Source organism: Haliotis rubra, unplaced genomic scaffold (assembly GCF_003918875.1).
Source record: "Haliotis rubra isolate DU_JTF1 unplaced genomic scaffold, ASM391887v1 Scf141, whole genome shotgun sequence".
Taxonomy (NCBI): Eukaryota; Metazoa; Mollusca; class Gastropoda; order Lepetellida; family Haliotidae; genus Haliotis; species Haliotis rubra.
This window is the reverse complement of record NW_025765348.1, coordinates 1,782,488-1,800,354: the sequence shown is the minus strand read 5'-3', so window position 1 is coordinate 1,800,354 and position 17,867 is coordinate 1,782,488. Positions and strand designations below refer to the sequence as shown.

At 38.1% G+C, this 17,867-nt stretch overlaps 2 protein-coding genes across 2 annotated transcripts in view; one reads left to right on the top strand and one right to left on the bottom strand.

The window, feature by feature from the left end:
- LOC124269002 (stAR-related lipid transfer protein 5-like) overlaps positions 1-7,880 on the bottom strand; it is a 98,403-nt gene extending 90,523 nt beyond the window's left edge. Inside the window, exon 1 of the mRNA XM_046704034.1 lies at positions 7,652-7,880. Within this exon, the coding sequence (XP_046559990.1) occupies positions 7,652-7,765 (114 nt within the window). The 5' untranslated portion in view covers positions 7,766-7,880. The remainder of the gene's footprint in view (positions 1-7,651) is intronic.
- A 230-nt stretch (positions 7,881-8,110) lies between these two features.
- Positions 8,111-16,610, top strand: LOC124269000 (HCLS1-associated protein X-1-like). Its single transcript, XM_046704032.1, has 7 exons — positions 8,111-8,298; positions 10,552-10,715; positions 11,747-11,880; positions 13,384-13,447; positions 13,956-14,101; positions 14,838-14,991; positions 15,463-16,610. The coding sequence occupies exons 1-7, from the start codon at positions 8,216-8,218 to the stop codon at positions 15,615-15,617; spliced, it is 900 nt and encodes a 299-aa protein (XP_046559988.1). The 5' UTR covers positions 8,111-8,215; the 3' UTR covers positions 15,618-16,610.
- Positions 16,611-17,867: the final 1,257 nt, after the last annotated feature.

Genomic DNA, 17,867 nt, shown 5'->3' with positions numbered 1-17,867 from the left:
TGTTGAACACACTAATTGATCTGAGCTATTTAAAGACTTCATCCAAATTTAGTCTTCATGAAGTAATTAAAATAAATAATGCATACATTTTCTAATCAATTGTCCATTATTTCTGTCTATCAATGTTTTTTTCCTATAATTAACCAACCCTAATGAAAGGTGTATTCCCATACTGCCTACAGTTCCATACTGCCTACAGGTTAAAACAATATGATACGGTCCAGTGATCAGAAAGTGAAGTTAATGGTAATACACTGATCTGACCTGTTCTACCCCTGCTAAAATGAACTTGACCAGTTAGTTGGTTAATGAACTGACCTGTTCTAGGGTGTCTTCCCACTCTGCCTACAGAAGTTCAAAAAATGACAAGTGTTGGTTGGTAAGACATCTTTATTCATTCTGAAAATTCTCAGTCTTTACATGGAGACATGGATATATCATGAAAAATTGATAAGTTTTACAGTCTTTTACTGGTTTCACAATTACACACAACTGACAGGGGCGGTGGGGTAGCCTGATGGTTAAAGCGTTCGCTCGTCACGCCGAAGACCCGGGTTCGATTCCCCACATGGGTACAATGCGTGAAGCTCATTTCTGGTGTCCCCCGCCGTGATATTGCTGGAATATTGCTAAAAGCGGCGTAAAACCAAACTCACTCACTCACAACTGACAAGAATGTCCATTTCGTTGCCATGGACTCCGATATGTGACGGGACCCGGATAAAATGTATTTGCATGATTATTTTTGTTTTGGTGGTATAGTATTCTTCTGAATATATGTTATTTATTAAATCTGGTCTTTTTTGTTGTAGAGTAATTTTTGAGAGCCTGTATGTACTCTTTACCTATTTCATATTTTTGTAACCTTTTTAATTCGGCATCCCATTCAAATTTCCCTTAATACTCAGTTGTTGGGGGTTTTTTTTGGTAGTAACACCAATCTTTCAAAATTTCTATTTTTCGTTCCCTTCATTTCCTAAAAGTGTACTACCCCGTCGCCGAAATACCTTAGTTGTGTGTGCAACATTAAATAAAGCAAATAACTACTACTACCTTACTCCAAACGACACACCCTTTCTTCATTGACAATTGTGCTGTTCCATTATTCTACAGGGCAAAAAATCAATATCCCACGCTGCCTACAATATTTTTGTTGGCAGTTTGGAACTGTAGGCAGTATGGGACCTAACCAATGAAACGCTAACTCAATAAAAAAAATCTGATGTCAATAAGTTTTATCGTGGGAGCATGTGTAAAGGTCAATTAAACGGTTGTATGTCCCATCATGCCTCAGTGGAACAGGTGTGAGAGACTAATCAACTTAATCAGCAGGTACACAAAGGTGTCAATAGCAAAGTGGCATTCATGGCATCTAGACCTACATACTGCCAACCTGAGTTTAATGAGCTGGCCTCACGAATAGGCAAGTTTAAAAAACACTCCCACGGTCATTCATGGTAAATATAATTTCTCCCTTATCACAGTTTCTTCACATTAACTCTACCCTTAACAACAATAGTGTAAATAGGTTACATACAGATACACCAGGAAATGGCACTTAAGATAATGATTGTATCATGGTGTTTCAAGATTTACCCTCCATTGTGTCCAGATAAATAACAGTTTCACAAGATACTGAAATAGTTTTGTTTGTAGTGCTGAATTCAGATCTGTGAAACTCAGCCTAGTGAGTGAAACTCCATACAGAACATGTTTGTTATCTGTACACAGTAATGATAATATCCAAACATTTGGGCTTGACTCGTCATTTATATGTGTTCAGGCAGAAATTATGCAATCCTCAATTAACATATTTTTGAGATAATAATTATATGGCTAATCCTTTTTTATGACCAGCCCAACTAATTGTCTGTCATTTAACTTATTACAGAGACTTTTTTTTACATTTTAATCTTTTCACATTATCAGGAGAAGTTATTGTCCCTTTCTTGAATAAAGGTGTATGAGAAGTAAATAATGTAAAAATCAGCATTTTATTTTAATTTTTCCAAAAACCTATTTCAAGAGGTAAAAAGCTAAAATAAACCCTAACATCATGTGTTATTCTTCTTAGAAGAGACCAAGAAATTCTGTATAAAAATTTAAAACCTTGATTATAGGCGAAATATAAGAGGTCAAAGTCAAAAAGTGTTCAAAATTGATTCAATCCATGATTTTTCAACTAACAGCCACAGCATTTGAATCTTAAAAACCCTGAATATCCTTCCTGTTTTGAAACACTCTGAAATATACACAGTTTTGTCATGTCGGCATATTCCTCATATAGTTCGCTTGTACTGGATCTGCCTCCCGGCCCGACACTGTTGACTATGACAAACACTGCTGCACTCTGTTCTTCAACAGAGAAGCCAAGGTAGGGAGGCTGGGGATTCACGAAGGGATGTTAATGCATAGAGTGCCCGGCTCGATTGTCCGTGCCATATTGTACGGGTTCGTCTGTTTGTGTTGCAGCATGCTTATCCCCAGGTCAAAAAGCCCCATGTTCATTGTAATGTACAACATGTTGTGTAAATTGTTCCTTTGAGAACCTCATTAGGTAGTAACAGCTGAAAGTAAAGGTGTGGGTTTCGGTTGAGACTGTACTCCAATCAGATATAGGCACTGTGCTATGTGAAGAATTTGAATGGTAGAGAACGGATTGTATACTATATAGGGAATAACTTATAGGGAGAAACAGAGGAGTAGCACATATACTACTCCACAGAAGTTAAGGAAAACTTGATTCTTTCATAATACTGTCATGGAAGATTAACTATAGTAATATGAAATAACTGGGTATTGTCAGTGTAGGAAAGATGTAGAAAATCTAGCCTGTTCACAGGACTGGCTGGTCAAATTTTTTACCAGTCCTGCCAAAATCTAGCCTGTCCTCCAAATATAAATAAAACACCATTTCAAGACTTAAAACTGGTTTGTTTTATTGTAAGATATCATTTACATGCGCAATTTATCTGTTTTATTATTCTAGTATCCCTCGGCAGTAAATATTCAAAAAGGTTATAATCATTATATATATGTCATTGGTTTGCTAAAACTGACCCGACATGAGGACGGACTAGATTTATTTTTAACCCGTCCTCCACAAAATTCACCCGTCTCGGACGTTGGGACGGGCTATCTTTCCTACACTGGTATTGTTTAACTTATTTTGAGTAGTATATGTCACCAGAAAATGACTGTTGTAAGTGTTGAGCAGAGACACACTGCAGCCTTTCAATAGGGAAGGTAATGTTATTTCAAAAAGATTTAGGGGTTAATGATTAGTTATCAACCAGAAATATGTAGTAACATAACTGACAAATCAGCTGTGTGGAAATATCAATGATTTGTAAGAATAAGCCCTTCAACCTCGAATAGGATATTGTTTGATCAGGTTCAAATTAGATCATTATTTTTATTCATTTATATGTGTAGACAGTATGTATTTACAAATCTGAGTCATTGGTAGAAAAAAAAAAATACAATGATAACTTGTTTTATTTATAAAAGAAATTGAGTTACCATGTCATTAGCATTGTAATCTTTCGTCTTTAACCGATGTCTACTGTAAATGCCTGATTCTGTTGTGGTGCAAAAGTATGTTTTTAACTTTATTTTTTAGCCAAATGTGTAGGTACACATAAGTTCACATAGCAATGCAATTACCATGTCAAGTCGGTGCTTTTCCCTTGCAAACAAGGTCATCCTGTGCGTATACGATTAGGCTAGATCTACAATTATGTTATCAGGTTTGTGTTTCTTGCTTATCACTTGCTGGTTCATTTGGTTTATAAATTAATCTGAAATTAATTTTCACCCTGAACATACAGTAATCCTTTTCACAACTGATGAATTTGGTAATGATGAGGAGGTTTACCTGTATCAGCTGATATCAGATAGGCAAGACATACACGTACCATTAATTACATTCTCATTAACACAGTAGTTTCTGCTTAGATACAAGGTCATGAAATTATAATGATACAGATCAGGCCTGAGATGAGGGCTGTGATGAAGCAAGCATGCAACAACACAACATATATACTTTAATACATGTGAATGATTTGTCTTCCAATGAACAATTGTAAGTGGTTGAGTGAGTGAGTGAGTGGAGTGGAGTGGAGAGAAGATGGGAGGAGAGGAGAGGAGCAGAGTGAGTGGAGTGGAGTGGAGTGGAGTGGAGTGGAGTGGAGTGGAGTGGAGGAGGAGGGAGGAGAGAGGAGGAGAGGAGGAGGAGAGGAGAGGAGAGGAGGGAGGAGGAGGAGAGGGAGGGAGAGGAGAGGAGAGGAGAGGAGAGGAGAGGAGAGGAGAGGTGAGGAGAGGAGAGGACAGGACAGGACAGGAGGAGTGGAGAGGAGCCGAGTGAGTGAGTTGGACTGGAAAGGAGAGGAGAGGGGTGAGTGAGTGAGTGAGTTGGACTGGTGTGGAGCAGAGCGGAGAGCCGTGGGGAGGAGGAGAGGAGTGGAGTGGAGTGGAGAAGAGCTGGAACGGAGTGGAGTGAGTCAGCTGGGCCAGCTAAACCTGTTTTATAGCATGATCAACATATAGGTGACCACTGTTGAAGTTCAGTGACAACCAAGCAGCCAGGCCACACCTTCCAACCAGCCAATCTTAATGTATCACCTCCAACAACAAGAATAGGATGGGGACCTAATTGGTATCTCTATGGCATCATGAACTGTGAGAGACTGTCTAAACTTCACATTCCTAATCGTCAACTTCTTAAACAAAATAATTTTTATCATGCAGTTATCTTATCAAATTGATAATACCACTACAAATGTCTATTTAAGCATCATATCTTTTGAACCCAATTGAACATCACCTATTAATACCAAACTGTATCAATCTACAACGGAAGGCAAACACTAGTTATGAAGATATCAGTACGGACCACTTAAGACTTGAGTCTTGTCAGTTCAGATATTGACAATCTTCACGCACACATAACACACCTTTGGGAAAAGTCTCAAGCAGAACAGTGGCACTAGCAGACAGAATCTGTGTTTTAGTGAGCAGGAAACAGGTTGATAAGGATGCTAAATACAGATTTTGATCAATTCTGGGTTCTCCCGACCACCACTGAGGCTCAGCAAGTCAGGCTTGAAACTAAAGCCAGACTCCTCTATTACACTGAATTAGTGAAGTCCCAACACAGACTGGAAAAGAACCTGTTTAACTCTTGGATATATCTGGCGATTTAAACAGGTGAAAGGAAAGCAAATTTTTCAATAAAAAAATGACATCTGATAGGTCGTACATTCCGAAATCTATCATTGATACCAACTTAAGGTAAATGAAGATACAAGCTAATTAACTGCCAGTATTTTGTTTCAATTTTAAAATGCCAAGGAAAGGGTGTACCCCACTTGTTAAAATAAAGAAATCAAGTTACACAGCAGAGTTTCAAACGGAAATTTGCCCAGCCCTATTTTAATCCCCCTGAATAAACACATTAAATAACTCCATATCAGTGTCAAAAGAAATTCAAGTTAGCCAATCCTTGTAATTGACCAACAATACCAAGCTAAGTCCTATAAATTTAAATGACAATCTCCACATACTGGGAACTACAACCCATTGAATGACAACTGCAAACTTTCTGGAGTGGCCTGAAGTCAACAAAACTCACTATACAAGTAGCTAATTAAAAAAAATCCCCAAGACGGCCAACTCAAGCAAGACAAGTTCAAGCATTTGAGTTAATGACCCAACATTCAAAGACGCAGTTCATAAATCACAATCACACTAGTATAGTTAAAGGCGTTGGGAAGGCCAAGAATTCTGTGTACGTCAATCGCTATTACCCAACCCTGCAAACAGTGTGAGGTCTTATGAATGGTTCCTCCTCTCTCCCCAACTTCCTTGCACAGAATGTCATGGCTCTCATAGATCACACATCATATCCTGCCTACTTAGTGGAAACATGTTTCTCATAGGCTGCCTGTACATGTGGGGCTCCAAGAATATTAGACGTGTTGTCAATTACATCGCTACATATCTACGTAACAGCTGAGGAAAGCTTTAGTTTTCTTAACTGAATGTGTTCAAGAAAGTTTTTTTTCCCTCTGCCTGAACCTGAGAGCTGTTATTACTTAAAAGACTAAAAGACTCACACTGTGGAGTTAAAATGGCTTACATTGTCATAGAAAATGAGGCTTGAAATTATGTAATTCAGTTATTTTGGAAAACAAAACATTTAAATATCATCATGATCCAGTTAAATGTAATTTTCTTCAAGATATTATACATACTGACTATGACCCTAAACCAAGGCTGTGTAGTGACAGCCCGCTTTAAGCAATACTAGAGGAAGGCCACAAAAAATCGAAAGCTTAAATTTTCCCACTCCCTTATTGTTAAATATATATATACGCTAAATCCAATCTTGAATGTGTTCCATTACAAAGTAGCATTTCATGATAAAGACTGAATGAGTCACTGTAGTTTTTTTGGGGTGTTCTGGCAAATATGAACAGAAAATAACTAAAATTCTGAATCTCAAATGACAGACTTCAAAATGATAATGCATGTGATGATGTAAAATAAAAATTACCAAACCACTAAATAGAAAAACATGAAGAGAAACTAAATGTGTTTCTGCAGCAAGGTGATGACAATTGTAACATCATTCAGAGGTAGAGCTAAACAGGATAAAACTGAAATAAATCAGAACTTTTTACATTCATGTAACACAGTTTTCATTCATAACTCAAGATAAGTGTGTTATTCCCTTAAAGAAAATATTTTACAGACACTAAGAGCTCATGCTAAAACTTTAAGATAAACATAGGCTCATGAAAAAACAATCCATTGGGTAACATAAATAACTGATATGAAATGATAGGTTGTCAGTTTTTGAAAGTTATTTCCAGTCAAGGTGCCATCATGTTTGGCGAAGTGTGTAATATGAGGACTTATTTGACTGGGTTATGTATGTACAGGAGAGAGTAATGACCCCGCTACGTCTGTGATGTAAAAAAATAGACATTCTCTCTCATTACTTCCAAACTCCAAGCATACCAGAACACGAGTTTGTAAAAGCCTGCATAGACTTCTTACTTAATAGATCACATACAAAAGAGATTGGCTATTTTTGTAAGGATAAAGATTGCTTTTGGTCTCCTGAGTGGACATTATAAAACTATGACAAGTGATAAGCTGTACAAACTAATATGGTATAAGTTTTTGCCTAATTCCCACTTACATAAAACAAGTAAAACCATGTATAATGGATTTGTGGTATCAAATGAATTCTTTCATGATATCAGTTCTGTGTGAATATTTCAGCATTTTTCAAAAGACTGTCATCCTTACCAAATTATTAATGATAATAACAATAATAATGAATTACCATCAAAACTCTAATTTCCACCAACAGAATGTTGTTAAAAAATGCCAACTGAAAGATTTAAAAAAAATTAAATTTATCATTAACTACTAGATCTATATGTTAATTTACCTTCCAACGACTTGACCTTCCTATGATAATTTGTTAATTTTTAATTTCACTTCTCACCCTAATACGACAAAATGTTGAATGGATATCAAGCCATTATCAAACACACATTAGTTCAATATAAGTAATAACGCTCCATATATTCATATCACGATGAAACATAATCAATATATCATCGAATCACTGACATACCGTCTTCTTTGCTACCTCCCAACCGCTGTCATCGTTGTAATATCCTCGACATGTTGCTACTGTTTGTTTGGCTAGGTCGTGGTAGTAGTTGTCATCACGTTTTTGCTCACCCATGTTTACTGACTGAACGAAGCCTACAGTAAAGCGACTCTCGTCTTCCTGCAGTTGACAACGTCTGTTCACGCACTGCCGGTAAATGCAATGTTATAACACACCAGACATTAGCTTGTGACATATGACCCCACATGACCTGTCAAAGGTTGGAGGTGAGGGAGAAATCATTTAGAGTAAAAGCTACGCAGTAAAACAATGCCATTTTGATCATCTTTCTCAATCAATAAATGTGATTGTAGATCTGTAGGTTTATTTTATGTATTAATTTCGACAGAAAAGGATTGAAGTGTTAGTTTCAAGCATTTTTGTAGTATCAATTTGTTTGTAATAATGACGGGTTGGCCAAAGATGGCGATGGGAACAATCCAGAGGCTGTGTTAGCTGATGCAAGGATATATCTGACAAACTCGTAGTTGAGGTAGTAGGGTGTTGTTTTAAGAGTTAGAAGCCATGGACCCAAGAGATCTCTTTCGCGGAATATTTGGATTTAACAGACATCGATTTGATGGGTCAGAGCGCAACAGAAATGACAGGTGAATTTATGTTAAGATTTGAAGATCAAATGTATACATATCTCATAACACCTCGAATAAACATCGGCAGATGGGACGGTAGTCTAGGCTCTGTGTACAAACGCCACCGCTTCATTAGCCACATACCTTTCTTAAAAGGTCCTGAATTATGATTTATATATATGCGAACTTTCAAAGAATAGGTTAAAAGTTCGCAAATACCCACGTTGACCAGTTCCCCCCAGTCCGTATGCTTCTTTGATCTTTGGTAAAATCAAAATATTGTCCCAAACAAACTGTGTACATGCGAACCTCGAATTCTAATGTAATAATTTGGCAGAATCTCCAAATTAGATAAAGTGTAGAGTTGGGGGTAACTTGTACCCTATTCCATTTCTATGCCAAACACTGCTCATTTTATCAATCACTGGTTTGTCTTGTCCAAGACTTAGGGATTATGGTGTGTGCGTACCGATAGTGTGTAGTATCAGAACAAGTTTCTTTGCTTGTGTTTAGGGGGTTCAACATAGAATATTTCATGGAAACTTGAATTTAGAACTGGAAATGTGCTGAAACATTGTTTTTAAGTTTATTTTTTAATTTCTTTTTCAACACACAATGAAATCATGTAGTACAGTTACTTCATGAGCCAACTTGAAAAAGCATAAGAAAAAGCACTCCGTGCAAGGTTATGTTCTTCAAAATATATCATGTCATTTTCAACAAGAACAATAATTTAAATCTCTCCTGTTCCTTTATGCTTGAAATATAATCTCATACATGATTTCTGTCTAGTTTTCTGACCTTTTGTGTACATACTTTCATTATCGACAGAGGGGTGGTGGGGTAGCAGAGTGGTAAAAGCGTTCGCTCATTACATTGAAGAGGTGGGCTTGTTTTCCTACATGGGTGTAAAGTGTGAAGCCCATTTCTGGCTTCCCTACCGTGATATTATATCAAATCGCAGCAGATTAAGTATTGTTATTCTTATGTTTGTTAGTTTGTTGTTAAACGCTGAACTCAGCACTATTCCAGCTCTATGACAGGAGGACATGATGACAGTTGTCAACCAAGTCAGCAAACCTGACCACTTGATCCTGTTAGTCACCTCTTACAACAAGCATGGGTTGCTGAAGATCAGTTCTAACCCTGATCTTCATGGGTTTTATTGTTATGAATGTCATCTTTGAATATCTCAGATAAGAGCCTTTTCCCCTTACATATACCAGTACATAATCAACAATAGCAAATATTACCAAGGACATGTATATGGAGTGGACACAGTTCAGCAAAAGGCCATTTTGACTATTACTATTATCACTTGATGTTAAAAATGGCCCCCATCCACCTATGCTGGTACCGCCTCCGTGGTGTAGTGGTTAGAGCGTCCGCCAGGATAGCGGAAGGACGCGGGTTCGATCCCCGACCGCATCATACCAAAAGACGTTAAAAGGCACTCGGCATTAATAGGTACAACAAGGACTGGTCAGCTCGGAGTCAGTATAATGTGTCTGAGTGGGGTATTCATGCTTCACTGCGGCATGGTATCTCAGTGGGCTAGCACCATAAACCAGCTTCAGTCTGGGCTAGTACAAGCAGCCGCACATACACATACACACGCACGCACGTCGTCATATGAGGGAAATATTCTCAAGCACGACGTTAACCCAATTTCACCTCACCTCACCTATGCTGGTCATTAAATGTGACCAGATGGATCAGACAGTCAGAAAAGATGACTTTCATTGGCATTTAGAATAGAGCATTTGATGGACCTGAAGACAAAACTTATGATGCCTTATAAATTGGGCTGACTAAAAAATTTGGTTATCGAAAATATTGTATATGGGAAGATTTATTTACGATTATCAGTATGAAATTTATGTCATTGATCAATGTTACATAAACTATTGTGATGAAATGATATTTTTTATTACACATACAATACACAAAGTTAGGACTCTATATAAGGCTGAATCTAAATTATGTTCAGAACGCTGTTTTTACATAATCAATGCAAAAACAGCTCACCTCTGACCAGTGAATTGGGTTTTCTTTGCATTTGTGCTCAAAGCTACTGATATTTATTGATGATTGATTGATATTTGGTTGGTGATTATTGATCTCTGTGATCAATAGCTAGCCCTTCTTATGACCCAAGTTTATCTGACTGGATTGTTTGACTTTCACCATGTTCACAGTCTCTTCCCTTAAAGTTAAAAGTGAAGGTTAAAAGTGACATCATTTGATAGTCAATCATATTTATTTGTACAGATTCTTCGATGACGATGGTGATGAATTTGGTGAATATGATGATGGTAGCGACACTGACCACATGTTCCATCACTTCCATGACGAAATGCAGAAGCAGATGGACAGCCTCCATCAGCAGATGGAGGAAATGTTCAAACAGTTTGGAGCAGTCGACTTTCCTTCAGGTACCATGAAATTGTAGGCCACCTAGTTTTCAATAAACATATTAAATTGATTTCTACGTTGACTGATTTTGAGTTTTATAGTTACCATTACAGTTGCTTTCTATTGATGGCTTCAGGCTGAATGGAACCAGTGTTCAGGGTGATTGTGATTGGCTGATTGAGAATCAATGTCCTTGATGACATGAGACATGGATCAGGCTCTAAACTACCTGTTTATATGGCCTGTAGTTGATTATTTACAGGTTAACACTCTGTCACTGCAATATTGATATTGATATTGAATATTGATCTGTGGCAAAATACAAATAAGAGCAGACATTCCGAATCAGACATGGTTCAGTTGCTGTGACTGACCATCTGTTGATGTTCATAAGTAATTCCTTCTTCCAAAAATCCTTTATCTAAGAAGTTTTGAGGAAAAGTAATTGTAACTAGCCTAATTTAAAATGAGTAGTTATTATCACAGGTAGCAGAAAACTGATAGAAATCATATAAACATGATGCATGTAGGAAGGGATATTGATTGCTTGTTGCTAGACTGATACTGAGATTTTATGTAAGCTTCAGTCAGTGTGCTGACATATTTTTCTTGGCATCAGTACTTCACTCATCATGCCAATCAAAATACGTCTAGGGTAGATTGAGTTTGTGTTCAGCATATATTTCATACTTGTAAGGTCCTGGTCTGCAGTATTCAAACGCTGAGTCACATTCATTGCAGTGTCTGAATGCAAGAAAAAACATATCCTTTAGATATTTTGCATATTACTAACAACTTTACGATCTGGAAGTAGATTTTAGGTGAAATAGGCCTATCATATATTCTCATTGAGTTTAATAAAAGTGACTCAGGTTTGTAAATAATATCTATACTGGCCATTTTAGCTGCTAATGGTAAATCTTTTAAACAAATAACCCAAAACATTATTTGAGTGTCATACATATTTGTGCATGTAGAGCTGAAGTAAGTTTAGATGCCGCGTGAGAATAAAGCTTGAGTTAAACTTTCCTTCCCCATTTGTTGCTACTAGTGGTGCCAGGTGAGCCCAGTGTCCCAGCTGTGACAGAGAAGCCACGAGATAAGATGCTGAAGCCAGACCAGTCAGAGAGAAGCCCAGTTAGTCCATCTCCTGAAGGCCGACCGAGGCAGGATGTTCCATCTCTGGTATGTACTTCTCCCAGTTGAACTTGAACGTGGTCAGTCCACTCTTACTTCCTTGTGTTTATGGATGCACAGGTGACCCTGTCATAAGTAGAGTTGTGTCCCTTAGGCGTACCAGGAACTTATGATTGTAGGTGCAAATCCTGGTTATGTTTCCATTTTTATCAACGCCATACATGTGCTTTTGGCTTTTATCACTGTGAAAAGCATTTAACACCTGCTTAATATCCAGCTTGCTGGCTACATGAAGGTGAAATGAGGTGGAAAGGGTTTTAACGTTACTTTCAAAAATGTTGCTTACGGTACTTAGCGATGTGTGTGCATGAGTGGATGGATGTACAATATGCTGTGTTGAAGAAAACCAGTTCTTGTTTTCTTCCAATAATGCTCCAGGCAGGGTAACGACAACTACCATCTTTTAACCTCCATCATACAACCCTTGGCAGACATTCTATCCACTAACCCGACATTAAGCTGAAATACAATGATGAGACTGAAGTTACAAAAGTGGTGTAATACAGAACTCAGTCACTCACTGATCCTATCATGCCTATAACTGAGTGAGTTCATTGGATTTCTCACTGTTTTTAGCAATATTCCAGCAATATCAGGGCAGGGACTCTAGAAATGGGCTTTCCACATTGTACCCGTGGGGAATCGAACGTGTTCCTTATGCATGATGAGCAAATGCGTTAAACATGAGGCTACCTCACTAGTGGTGTTCCGATTAATTGAAATAATCGAAGATTGATCGCAGTGACCAAACGACCAAGCAATCGAGCACATTTTCTCATAATCGATTTTGGAATTACTGTTTTAGTGTTTGAAACACTTGACAATGGAACATATCTTAGAAGTTGTCAAGGCCTGAAAACATGTTTAATTCTTAGAAAACTCACTTCACTTGCTGAAAAGTCATGACTGAATATTTCTCTAAGACTTCAGGAAGTTTATGTTCATGATATATTAGTCATCACTTTAAAGTAGCAAGTTGCATCATGTTATACTTTTCTGCAATAACAACCTGGATCAGAAAAACTGAAAAATGACGCTAACCAATTTTTTTCGATGATTGTTCATTGGTAATGAAGCAGTCATCAATTGTGAGATTTCAACCAATTCCCAAACACTATACCTCACTGCCCTTATAACTGTAAGAAGAGAAAGTCATTTGTTATATATTTAAAGCTTGAATGATCAACACTTTGGAGATTCCAGGTCAGAATAGGCCCTCAGTATCATATGCTGGTCTTTAAAAAATAAGGTAAGGCATTGTCACTTCGGTGATTCAGCATCCTTGTGTTTCAGTGACTGGGGCTATTGTTCTAGCTACTTTGTCTCTGGTTTGTCAGACTTGTATAGGTATGGGATGCTGTGATATTGCTGGAATGTTGCCGAGTGTCTAAAAATACAAGACAAAGGTGATCTGTTTCAATAATCTACATGTATGATTAGATAACTGTTGTCAATGTCTGTGTATAATCTCATAAATGTTTTCGTTTTCAGTTTGGGAGATTTTTCACCATCCCCCGATTTGGTCAAATACAGCAAGAGGAAAAAGTGGACAGAGGTTTGCCATCCTTTGTATTTGGCAGCTTTCAACATTTTAACTCAAATTAAAATAGTAACAATTGATATTGAGGTTTTATTGGAAAATACACTATGTGTAATCTTCAACAGCTGAAGATTGACAAATAATAATCTAGCTCTATGTATATTAAATTTAAGGTGTCATAATGGTTAATGTTAATGGTTCATCATGCAGAATACCCAGGTTCTGTTCCATGTTTTACACTATCATTAATAGCTTTCAACTTTGTTTATGAAGCTAGTTCTGTGGTGGGCAGTTGTGGGAGGTTGGGAGGGGTGAGTTAGTATTCACATGTATTTTCAAATATTATAGCCCATTCTTCTCTGTTGGCTCTGCTATCAGTGAATGTAAGTAGATGTCCCTTAGCATGCTGTTAACATGTTGTAGAACTCTACCAGCTAGGTTACTTCGCATTTCAGTTGAGTTTCACCTAAACAACTACATGCACTAAATGTTCTGTTTATCAGTGTGTGGTTGTCTTGTCTAGATCTGGACAGTGAGGTAGAAGGCAAGGACCTGTCCAAAATCCTAAAACCCATGCAACCAGAAAGAAGAGAGATGTTTCCCCACGGCCCTGGAATGTTCTCCCACCATGGTAGTGTTTCCATAACAACCATAAGAGGAGCTGATGGGGTATGACATTTATCTTCTCAATATTCTCAATGTGCAAAGAACCTGTCTTAAAGAGCATTTTAACAGGATTACTCAGAAGTGATACTTTACTAATGGCCCATGATGACTTGCTTGCAGTAGTTTAAGTTTAACACTGAAGACAGTATACATGCCGAGCTGACTAGTCCATGTTATATCTCTAATGTGAAGGGGACGGTGGGGTCGTCTAGTGGTTAAAGCGTTGGCTCGTCACGCCCAAAGACCCGGGTTCGAATCCCCACATTGGCACAATGTGTGATGCCCATTTCTGGTGTCCCCCGCCGGGATGTTGCTGGAATATTGCTAAAAGCGGCGTAAAAACCAAACTCAGTCAGTCAGTCTAATGTCAAGTGTCAGGGTAACATCAAGTACCACTGTTTAGTGACTCATCCACGCATCACCAGCCTTCTGCTCTCCTGGCAGACACTCTATCCACTAAACCAATGATCATAAATTCCATACATTAACAAAGACTTAAGACAGTCTTAGTACTAAGGTAGTTTGTACAACAGCACCCAGCAGTGTTGTGTAAACTGTGCCTCAGGCTTCTGTATAGTGACAAGAGAGATTAGAATATTATCATGAAACTGAAGTGAATGGACTGTATTTCTGGGCAAATGAAAAGTCTGTACACAACATTTGTTTTACCACCTGTTCATGATCTTGTTGTGCGCATCATATTACAGAGTAACCTTAGTGTCAATTTTACACCCTCTAGAAACTTGAACAAAGGAAGACTGTGATAGACTCTGATGGGAATGAAGAAACAACTGTCACTCGGCAACTTGGGGACAAGTCTCACACGATGCAGACCAAGAAGGATGAATTTGGTGTTGTTGAAGAGAACCAGACCATGAAAAATATGGATGATGGTAAATATTATTGAAAGTTGTGAACCTGTGTCTAGACTTGCTTTATTTAGGGCTTTGGCACTGCAGGGAGGGCTTGGCAGGGGAAAATAATGTAGTTCAGGGACTGTGAGAGTCAGACTGTAGTGGGTATGAAATTGATGTTTTAGGCCTGTCAATACATCATGCCTCTTCTAAGTTCTGTCGGGAAGCTTCTCATAGTGATACCTAATCCCCTCTACTGTGTCTTGGGAGGGTTACATAGGTGTCACTATGCTGAGTTACGTTGTCAAACATTTTGAGCCAAAAGGACACGAGCACACCCTGTTTTGAGTAGCTGGACCTGTTGTGAATGCAGTCTGTTTTCACTTCTAAGACATGAAAGGGAAATTATGGACTAATACATAACCATTGTCTGAAAACAGGTGATATGACGTGATTCATATCTCTGACAGCAAAGACCCACATTCTCTAACATATGACTTTCTTTTACAGATGATCTGAAATCGTTTGATACACAGTGGAAGAAGAAAGGGAGACAACCGACAGATTCAAGGGATTCCATGATCATTCCAAAGAGTGACTACAATGAAACCGGATCTATTTTCAGGAACCTGTTTGGATTTGACTGGAGTGGAAAAGAAAAATGATTTTTAGACTGGTTTAGAAGCAAGAAGATTAAAAGATTATGCGTTGGCCGTTTGTCATTAATGTGCATGGAATAAGATTTTTAGTTAACTCAACAAAAGAGAAAGAGGAACTGTTGGCCTGAAATATGTAAAAGTTCGGGGACGGGGATGATATAACGTTTCATAGTTCCTCAACATTACTCAGGGAATGAAATGGTGATACAGAATTTGAGACACTACATGGATTTGCAAAAGTGTACAGAGATCGATGTTAAAAAAGTCACAAACAGAAAACACAGGCAGACGGACACAGTATCAAGATATCGATCAGTACAGAAAGTTCTTTGTATAATAGAGTACATTCAGTGGTACTGATACTTCTTGGTGTGATAACTATGTTATACAGATGTAAGTCACTGGTGATCAAATGAACGATTGAGTATCATCAGTATCTTTAGTTTTACATCTCTGCCGCCTATAGGTGTTTTCCTTGTACGCAGAAGTTGTTTATATTCTCAAGTCCTTCATTGACTCCTGATATCTGATTTACAAGATTAATTCTTTGTCGGTGTGGGGAATAGTCTTACATTGCTTAATTCCTGGCACTACTCATTGACAGTGAAGACCATAATTAAAACAATAAACACATTGATGACAGGCAAATAGTTCAGGTGGTAAAGACTTCAAAGTCACACTTGTGGGGTGCCAGCTGCTACCAAGGGGTAGAGGAGGAATTTGTTGGTCATCTTGAAGCAAGGTTAGACTGAGGGGTTAATTATGGGAAAGTCTTATATGAAATACCTTGGAGTTGTACATTTTAAATCTTTGTTTTCACATTACTAGTTGAGAAATGAATAGTAGTATTTATATTTTTTCTCAAGTCTTGACTGGTGATTGTGTTGCACCCTGCTATTTACGGCAATTTCTTTAACTTTGTGTGGTTAAATATTGAATGAATGTTGGTTGATGGAAAATGAATGTTTTGTTATGTAAATAAATATATATTTACAAGTACTGGGACTATGTTGTTTTATTGTTTGCATTTTGTTGCCAACAGAGGTGTTAGTGGTAAACATAAACATGTTTGTCGTTTACTGTTTTGTGTTGACAGTAGCATGAAACTATGCGTTCGAACTCTTTCTCTCTAAAAGACAAGTTTGCTTATATGTATGTCAGATTTCACACACCAAGTATTACAAGTGTACTGTCAGTTATCCAGAAATGAAAGTTAAATAGGTCATTGCATACAGACCGGGAGTTGTCAGGATCCATCTCAAAGATCCTGACATCAAACAACAATGATGGAGTGGAGACACTTGGTCTCCTGGAGCCAAGATGTTAAAAACAACCAGATCCCCTAAGAGTGAGTGAGTTTAGTTTTACTCCGCAATATTCCAGCTATATGGCGACAGTTTGTAAATAATTCAGTCTGGACCAGACAATCCAGTAATCAGCAGCATGAACATTGATGTACGCAATTGGGATACGATGACATGTCAACCAACTGTCAGCGATCCTGATGCAGCGGTCTCTTACTGTTCCCTAAAGACATTTGTGGCCACATTCTTGTGGGATGGAAAAAGTATAATACACATTGAGTATTTACCATGAAAAATGTTTTTTTGTGTGGTGAATTTAATACCAACTTATTGGTATATGTCATAATCAAGGTGGATAATAGATTATTGTGCTGATGCTGATGCTGATGATAAAGCAAACATGGACAGAGAAATGATTAGTGACATGCTACATTTAGAGCTTTGCTGTACCAAGATCTACACTTAATCTTTGCACCAACAACCGGGCAAATATAAGTAGGGCCCCATAGCACACAGCAATCTCAGTGCTAAGACTTTTATCAGCCAATGTTAGTGAGTGAGGGAGTTTAGTTTTACGCCGCACTCAGCAATATTCCAGCTATATGGCGGCGGTCTGTAAATAGTTGAGTCTGGACCAGACAATCCAGTGATCAACAGCATGAGCAATGTCCTGTGCAATTGGGAATCGATGACTTGTAACAAGCCAGCGAGCCTGACCACCCGATCCCGTCAGTCGCCTCTTACGACAAGCATGAGGTACTGAAGACTCATTCTAACCCGGACCTTCACGGGTCACAACCAATGTTAAACTATAGGAGGTAGCATACACTGACCAAATGAATACTGGTTCCATTTCCACAGAACGATCTCAACACTGAGACGATATGATCAGAACTATTGTCCTCCAACACCCTAAATCTAAGATTGTTTAGGGCAACAATCGAACTGAGGC

Excerpts from the sequence above, each read along its gene's own strand:
- LOC124269000 (XM_046704032.1), top strand. The coding sequence starts at position 8,216 with ATGGACCCAAGAGATCTCTTTCGCGGAATATTTGGATTTAACAGACAT. Across the intron at positions 10,716-11,746 it reads AGCAGTCGACTTTCCTTCAG|TGGTGCCAGGTGAGCCCAGT; the intron begins GTACCATGAAAT and ends TGTTGCTACTAG. Across the intron at positions 14,102-14,837 it reads CCATAAGAGGAGCTGATGGG|AAACTTGAACAAAGGAAGAC; the intron begins GTATGACATTTA and ends TACACCCTCTAG.